The sequence below is a fragment of the Perna viridis genome, chromosome 11, assembly GCF_037379345.1.
Source record: "Perna viridis isolate PV_CMFRI_1.1 ecotype Kerala chromosome 11, ASM3737934v1, whole genome shotgun sequence".
In the NCBI taxonomy this organism is placed as follows: domain Eukaryota; kingdom Metazoa; phylum Mollusca; class Bivalvia; order Mytilida; family Mytilidae; genus Perna; species Perna viridis.
Genome location: NC_142455.1, coordinates 9,508,253 through 9,517,028, shown reverse-complemented (window position 1 = coordinate 9,517,028; position 8,776 = coordinate 9,508,253). Strand labels below are relative to the sequence as shown.

General features: G+C 35.6%; 1 protein-coding gene across 4 annotated transcripts; it reads right to left on the bottom strand.

Annotated features, from left to right (window-relative positions):
- Window positions 1-2,031: 2,031 nt before the first annotated feature.
- On the bottom strand, window positions 2,032-7,055 carry LOC148602904 (glutathione S-transferase-like). 4 transcript variants are annotated; one of them, XM_088552601.1, is made up of 5 exons: window positions 6,929-7,055; window positions 4,818-5,085; window positions 4,100-4,234; window positions 3,839-3,992; window positions 2,032-2,967 (listed from the first exon to the last, which is right to left on the bottom strand). In XM_088552601.1, exons 2-5 carry the CDS (start codon window positions 5,032-5,034, stop codon window positions 2,757-2,759), a joined length of 717 nt encoding a protein of 238 aa, XP_088408727.1. In that variant the 5' UTR covers window positions 5,035-5,085; window positions 6,929-7,055; the 3' UTR covers window positions 2,032-2,756. The 4 variants fall into 4 exon arrangements, with proteins under 4 accessions (XP_088408727.1, XP_088408730.1, XP_088408729.1 ...); XM_088552604.1 differs by lacking the exon at window positions 6,929-7,055 and adding an exon at window positions 6,769-6,884; XM_088552603.1 differs by lacking the exon at window positions 6,929-7,055 and adding an exon at window positions 6,440-6,462.
- Window positions 7,056-8,776: the final 1,721 nt, after the last annotated feature.

Sequence of the window (8,776 nt, the reverse complement as noted above, 5' to 3'; positions counted from 1 at the left end):
TGTAACACGGCAGTGGTACCCCATTCCACCACATGGAGCACACATCCCAGTTGCTCTGTGGGCAGAGCGCCTACCCCCCTCCCCCCCCCCCCCCCCAGCTAGGTTTCTGAGCTCTATTAGTCGCCCTTTACGACAAGCTTAGCGCTGCTGCAGGCCTATTCTTTTGACACCCGGACCTGCACGGGGCGTTTGATAGCGAGAGTAGGTATGGTGAATATGTCAAAAAGACCGATCTTTTTAGATTTTCATTTTATAAGCGTCGGGATCGGTTTCGACAAAAGCGGATATAATTTAAATATTTAATGAATGTTACTATATGAACATGAAACAAAAGGTTAATATAACAAGAATACCACACGAGACTTCGCATCTTTCGAAATTGTAAAATGGCTAGCACAAGCAAATGTCAATGCAAGATTTCGGACTTTAGCAATAAATACAACACGCAATGTAAATCAAATTTTTCGCATACAATGATATTATAAAGTTAGGGGAATAGGAGTTCCTGGGTTTAGTGGGCAGCATGTTCGCTTCGACTGCGGAAGGTCGTTGGCTAGCGCCCTGGTCGAGCCACGCCAAAGACTTTAAAAATAATTGGTTACAGCTTCTCCTAAAAGCATGCGATATGATACATCCCAGTGGAGTGATATGCCTACCTGCGTGCAGTTGCTTTTGCGAACTACATTGCAACATAATACAGCGAAAATCAGCTAAAGCCTATCCAACTGTTCAATCGTACTCGAACTGAATGCTAGGAATATCTACTATATGGTATTAAACCACAATAAAATAAAAACCTCTGTTTATAAAAACAATCTTTTTTTTAATTTGATGTCTGTTTTCGTATTGAATGTCTGTTAACGATTTTGACATTAATTTTCTATTTTTATTATCTGTTTCCGAAATTGCTGTCTGTTTTCGCTTGCGATGTTTGTTTGTTTTTTTTTTTAAATTATAACTGTTTCTAACTTTTTAATGTCCGTTTGTACACTTTTATTTCCGTTTTCGTTTTTATGTTTTTTTTTTTTAATTTTAACGTCTGTTTCTTAAATTTTGTTCATTTTTGCCCGAATGACTGCAAATAGAAACTTTATTTTAATACTAAATAATGGCATATCTACTTGAATGCATATTGCCACATGTAAACAAGACTATTACAGTCCGAACGTAAATGAAACTTCACGTAAATGTCAAGGTTACTGAACAACTACTGTGAAACCTATATAAACTTGACTTTGTGTAACATAGACATCAGCTCAAATTCCTTTATATTAGTTTCTATATTTTTGGAATCACCACTCTTTACTAAATAATCTCTCAGTTCAAAAGGGTTCAAATCAGACAAGTTTTACTGTACAAATGTACGTCAAAACACACCTTTTTTTAAAGTATTTAAGTAGTACTCCAGCTACGAATCATGCAAAATGTGACATATGGTTGGAAAGCCTACATATTTTTATTTTTGATATCTTGTTTAAAATGCTTTAGTAAACAGAAATTAACATTTGGTTTTTCATATAACCCGTGTTCATAGGAGATAAAAATTGTATAGATAAAAATTGTATAGAATGCAATAGAATGCACTGTAGAATTCAAAAGTAAGGGAGATAACTCTGTAAATGACACTCAAATACAAAAGAATTTATTGGATTTTCAATGTTGATTATCTCCTAAGAGCAGACAGATTTGAATGAATAATTACACCTTTCGTAATATAGACCCACAAAACAACTTAATTGAAAAAATAAAAATATGTACTTTTTCTTGGGGTGTATCACATTTTTCAGATTTTGCATGATTCTTACGAAGACAGCTTACTAAAGTCATTAAATTCAACATAGAAAAAAAATTAAGAACATACAATTCTTTAAGACTAACATTTTTTTAAATACCTTAAATCGTTTTTGTGGTACAATATAACATAGGAACAGACAGACGGACAGCATGCAGTATCAAAGTCAGAAGACATTGATATTAAAAATGGCACAAAAATGTGATAAAGTTATACACATCACAATTCCACAAGCCTCGTTCACATTTAAAGTTTATTTATTATTACATAGCTTCATTTAACTTAACTAGATATTGTATGTACATAAACTCAATCACATTAGAAAGCAAACGTTCCTAAAATTGGGAACACAAACATTTGTGCATGAAATCTTGATTTTTCCAAAATTCTATATATCTGCCAAAATTTCCTTAACTCGCTTTCCTCGACATTTAATTTTATTCACGCGCCTTCAGCCTGAAATCCCAGATCCATACCTGAACGCCATTTCTTAAGTATGGTTTTGCCTAAAAACCAGTCAGGGGGTGATTTATCACATCTTAAGATAATCAATGAAACTGTATAAATACATTTGTTGGGTCGTAAAAACAACTCTTCTAATGTCCATGTCCTTGAATCGATCTGCTACTTTTCGAAAAATATTTTTTGACTGGTTATAGTGTAAAATGCTGGCGGGAAATTTTCACATACTTTTTCCGTTGTAGAACATAACCAAATTTTAAATTTTAATATCTCCAGTGGACTACTTTTATTAGCACTTTTTTTCCTAATACAGTTTCTCTAAGTGGCCTACAGCAGGATTTGCAATAAAAAAATATTTGGAATTAAGAAATGCATGAATCATCCATTACAAGCATGTGCCTGGTTTTAAGGCAGAGCTGTACTTAAATATTAACATTGGCTACGAAGCAATGCTCAGCAAGAATACATGTACCCTAGTCAAACTGCACTTAACAATTAATGTTCACATCATGCTGTTGTTTTCCAAAGGTCTAAACCTTTCTGATTTGAGATAAGCAGAAATGTTTGGTCTTTGTTCTATCCGGTCTCTGAAAGCCTTCAATAGTGGGCAATAGTCAGCATTTTTCCAAGGCTCGCAAAAGCTCGCTTCTGTTGCCTTTAAAACCCAGTACATTGCAAGATCGACATACGTTAATTTGTCACCGAACAGAAAACTGAAAAAAAACAAAACCTGTAAATCATGATGTACATGTACATTGTTATTGATATCTCCTTGCAGATACATGTACTTTACATGTGCAATGTAAGCATTTCAAAAAGATAATCAGGTGCACTCGAATAGGAAACTAACGTTCTATTGTAAGTATATTGCTAAGCAAACTCCACACAGAGGCACAGATTCGTTTCGTATTACTTACGGATGCAGCCAGGCTTTCATAATTATCTGACATTTTTCAAATCACCAAATTCAGTTCTTCTTCACGAAATATTTTTGGGGCTTTGATGCTAAGGAGCCATAACCATACAATACAGTTTTTTTTCAGCAGAAGTTTGAGAATAAGCTTATTCAGAATTTGTTACATTTTTGCAAGCTTAGAACTTTTAAGTGTAACTAGCATCTACGAAAGTTATTCCACCGTCACCTCAAATATCCAACAATATGTAGTCCTGAGTTATGAGGTAATAGTTATTTTTTTATAATTGGCTACAAAGAATGTAGTATCGCAGATATCATCCATTTTGGGTTTTTTTGGGGGGAGGAGGGGAATTTAGTTGTATTACTAATTTGATTTTCAATACAGATATACACGTCTCATAATTTAACTCGAATTTATTATCTTAAACAAAATCTAGCAAGAATTTTATCCCAGTATGGACTGCACTTATTGTATTGTTTTGAGCTTTTCTATATAGGTCTCATAATTAATCTGAAACAAAATGAAACACGAATTTACCCTCCCCCTTTCCCGTAAAAAAAAGGGCTTCGCCTTCCCTAAAAGATCTCCGCCCGTCACACATTTCGTATGTTGACCAAATACTTACTAAAAGTCAAACCCCCTTAAGCAAAAAAGTAACATATCTCACCCTTGTCCGCCATTGTTGTGTTTCAGTACAGATTCGAAGTACTTGAGATATTTGGGGATACGCTCTTTTGCAAACCATTCAATGTAGGGTTTAGTTTCCTCCTGTTGAGTAAAGTATGAGGCTGTATGGGCTTTCCCATGAAACACAAGTCGACCTAAAATAGAAATAGTGCGTCATTTTGAAGTTTTCTTTTTATAGTCATCCATACTTGGAAAAATACATTAAGATTACAAGAAGATCAGTTGGAAATTTGCAACAAACCTTGTCCTAAATAGTCGTGAATCTCTGCATTAAGCATTTCTGCGTGCCATTTGTCTTCATCTTTCTCCGGAACTAGTCCATACTTTTCTCCCAGGTATCTGCATACAACAGCCGTCTGTCCGAGCTGAAAATCTCCTACAATGCAAAGTCGATTTAATATATCGAATGTACATACTTAGTATATAATTACTGATTCTTTGTTTGTTCCTTTAACATGGCTGATTGCTTTTTTTACCCATGCCACATGCAGAGGACCGCGATTGCTACGACCAGAAAGTCCGTTGATGATGTGCTGGTCTTATGCGCAGCAGGTCGTTGATTCAGCTACTATAAAATGGCAATATCCGTATTGCCGAGGCGGATTGCGAGGTATAAAGAGTATAATAACCCGATTTATCAAGATATACGGTTAATGTGGTCAGCTTTATGGGTTGTCCTTTAAAAAAAAAAAACAAAGTCCCGAAGAAAAAAGGCTTAGCTTAATGAACTATATTTAATACATTATCCGACTAAACTAGCCAAACGACTGATCATAACGAGGATGGAAATTCGACACAAAGAATTTAAACTGCAATCTATCATGGCTTCATTTTAGTGTCAGTCCTGTCTCCTGACCTTTGATGCAAAGCTTTACAGTTTTCCCGTACATCTCCAAAAATTGTAGCCAATAATAACCAAAAGTAAAAATAATCATATTTGTTAAAAATCTTGGACTTACCATTTTTAACTACGGGTGGATGCAAAACGGGAAAACCTGCATTAGCAAGTTTCTCATCTGAGTAGAAGAATTTCATTATATCTTCTTTAGATTTGACCATATCCTCATATGGAATACCAAGTTCTTCAAATATCAGGCGGATGTATGCTGATCTCCCATTGAGAAAATGGTGATAGTACAACTCCCACTTATCCCCCTTGGCAGCTTCTCCTGACATTTCTATAGCATTTGATTGAAGCCACTTATGTAAGTTGAGACGAATGCAGGTCTAAAATGAAAATTCATTAGAGCGCGACCGTAATATAATCTGATTATTCACAAGAAATCTGTATGCCGATGCTTACTTGTGATACACCAGCACCGAAAGTTAGTGTGTGATCACAATTATATAAACTGGGGTTGGCCAACCGAAGTTGTGCACAAATTGAATCCAAAAAAAGGCCTACACAAAAAGTTTAGAGATTGTGACATGAGCAGAAAAAAAACTTACAAAAAAATATAATCACAAAATATAAACCGAGTCGGAAAACAATTCTGAAATCAAATCCCATGGTACGGCATATCTAAATAAGATTAAATTATGCAAAAAAAAAATAGTAAAGTTATTATATACTTGCTAAGACAACTGTTACGAAAACAAATGTGATGGACAGATGGACGAGGGTAGAACAGCATATCCCTCCTTCAGAGATGGAGTATTATCAACGACATGTTGGGTGTAGGAGCATGGTTATGACTATAATAGTTATTGTACATTCAGCGATCTTTAAATCATTATAATTTTTCTTTTCGATGTAATGTTCGTACTGAACGTGTGTTGCTCAACACAAATCTTTCTATGATAGGACAAAAGATCATCCAAAGGCATATCCAAAGGGGAGGGGTCGAACCCTTCAATTGAAAATTTTATTAATTTCGTGTGAAATATGGGCAAAATGAGCAACTAACAACCTGCACCCCCAATATCATTATTCCTGGATACGCTTTTGATCCTAGTTATTTTAATTATAATTCGACCAGAGCCTTACATATATGCATACATGTAGTTACTTTCAAAATAGTAGTATCTACATTCTTTCCTTTTTTTTATTGAAACAGAATGTACCGATTTATATACTCTCATCAAAACTCAGTCTGGTCGGTCTCAAAACGCCCATTCTTGGCTGAAGGGTCTACATCATACGAGTGACGATTCAAGTAAATTTTATTCCATTAAAATACCACATAATCCCCCATACCAACAACCTACCAATAAATTGATAGAGAAAAGAGCAACAAATATCATAGGGCTCGGTAAATTATCTTTAGTAACAACTTACATGTCAACGCGACTTGTTGTGATGGGATGCCTCCAGCCACGTAAATTACTACCTGTTGTGTTGGGATGCTTCCGGCAATGTCTTGTTACTAAAATAATTCACGATCCCCTATGCCATTATAAGAAGGAGAAGTAGAAGAAGAGATTTTACTTCCAAATTAAAGGGCTCCATATGAGGCATGGTTGACAGAACACACAATCATGATTCACACAAAATACACATAACATTGTCCTGCATACAAAATACAAGTCGTTAAAACTTGTTATGATGACAAGAACTGATTTGATATGAAGTAAGGCTTACTTCCTGGTAGCGACTGGAACCTCAAGCACAGACTTATCCCCAAACATCTGCCTGAAACCCAGCAGAAAACAATTCTTTTTAACGCATTTATAAGTAGTACCATGGGACGATTATCGAAGCATGATTTCAACGTTTCTTTAACATTACTGTATTTAATTAACATTTTCCTACATAAAGTACACCCCCTTTTCAGGTACGTGTTACGTGTATCATGATGTTCGGAGAGAAATATGTGAATCTTTTAACGAATATCAAAACGATAGTTAGGTATATGCATGAGCAAGATTTTTTAAAGTGGACTAGATTATTCTAAAATGTAATATACGTACCTGGACTGGGAAAACCCCTGATAAAAAAATAACTTTCTGTGTATTTGGCTAATTTGGCTAATGGTGAGCTCCTAATTTTTTTTAGCGCTCCATGCACGCATCAAAAACCTCGCTACGTATAAACTTCAGTGGGAACTTATTTTTTCTAACAATATCTTACCTCGAAGAGACAATGTGTATCAGGAAACAAGCTTTAAAACTATTCTAAATGTTGTCCTGAATTATGACACTAACATTAAATAACACACCTGTAGGACAAGAAAGATAACTACGAATTATAAAAAGTTAATTATATTCAATGATTGATTGATTGTTGGGGTTTAATGCCCGAGCAGCTATATCTCAGCTATATTCAGGCGAGAACATGAGATGGATGATACAATGGACATGGAATGATGATGATAAATAATGGAATGGGACACAATGATAATGGGGTCTGCAAATTTTGATTGCCACTGGAAATATGGAGAGGTGGGTAGGGTCGGGCAATTTAGCCTCCTGTGGCGGAGCCCTGTGGTTCCTGGAAGAATACCACAGAAGGGTTCTTTATCGTGCGAGGAACGTGGCATCTTTCCCAACACAGTGCACCACTATGGCTTGCGGTAAGGTTTTCCGTATTATGGCCTGATGACTCCAGCATTAGTCCGAATTTCCTCTGACCCTGCAACCCTCATCTTTTTTATTTGGACATCCAAGAAAAGAAGATGAGGGTTGCAGGGTCAGAGGAAATTCGGACTACTCCAGCATATACATGTACATGTAACATGCCAGGGTTACCCCATTCCACCACCTGGAGCAGACGACACAGCTGCTCTGTAGGCAGAGCGCCCTAGTCACCGGCCAGGGTTCTGAGCAACAATGCGGGCCTATTCTTTTGACATCCGGAACCACGCGTGCAAAAATTATATTCAAAACAAAACATATACAGGTATTCTATCGGAGTAGGAACCATAGGGCTCCGCCACAGAAGGCTAAATTGCCCGACCGTGCCCACCTCTCCCTATTTCCAGTGGCAATCAAAATTTGTCGACCCCATTATCCTTGTGTCCCATCCCATTTTTCATTTCATTATTATTTCATGTTCATTTTATCATCCACTTCATGTTCATCGCCTGAATATAGCTGAAATATTGTTTCTCGGGCATAAAACCCCAACAAACAAACAATCAAACTAAATAAGAATAACAATCTACAGTTTCTAATTCTACTCCGTACAACTTTATGGGTGTTCTCATCTTTATTTCCTTTTACTGAAAACTATAATTTTCGGGGTTTTTTTTAGTATTCTTTCGCCTATAGGGTATGGAATACATTAAATTGGCTTATTAGTAAGCTAAGACGCTATATAAAATATACAAAAGCTTGTTTGAAGTAGGGTACTTGAACAAATAGAAAATATATGAAATACCGAAAATTCCCCTTTTCATAAAAAAAAACTATTTTTGTCACACTGAAACTGACAAATGCTCATGCTCGCCTAAAATGAGCAGATATGTTACATACTTCGATAGTTAAAACACTAGTACCCAGTATGTCTTTTTTACACCGATTATATGCTAAAATTAACATTTGGGTTCATGTTGAGGTATTTTTTTAATTGGTTGGGGTGGTAATTATTCACCCAACTGGACTTCAAAAGTTCAAATATTTATAACTTAGACACGTTAGAAAGCTACTGTGTTTAAAAATAAAAACTTGTTTGAAGTACGGATAATTGAAAAAAAAAATGCCAATTACCAGTAAAATGGAAGAAAATATGAAATCAGGAAATTCCCCTTTTTATGAAGAACTTATTATTGTCACATTGAAACTGCAAAAATATGCACCTAAAATGAGCTGATATATTGCAAACATCGATAATTAAATCAATAGTACCCAACATGTCTATTGTGCACCGTTTATAAGCTAAAATTGGACATTTTGCTTCATGTTGAGGCATTTTTTCATTGGTAGGAGTGGCTACTTTTCAACTAAATTGACTTGAAAAAGTTCTAGTATATACTGTATG

What these genes read in the sequence shown, in the direction of transcription:
- LOC148602904 (XM_088552601.1), bottom strand. Translation starts at nt 5,034, where the DNA reads ATGTCAGGAGAAGCTGCCAAGGGGGATAAGTGGGAGTTGTACTATCAC. An exon ending in TCACGACTATTTAGGACAAG is followed by an intron (nt 3,993 to 4,099) that starts GTTTGTTGCAAA and finishes TTTCTATTTTAG; the next exon opens with GTCGACTTGTGTTTCATGGG. An exon ending in CACAACAATGGCGGACAAGG is followed by an intron (nt 2,968 to 3,838) that starts GTGAGATATGTT and finishes GTTTTTTTTCAG; the next exon opens with TTTTCTGTTCGGTGACAAAT.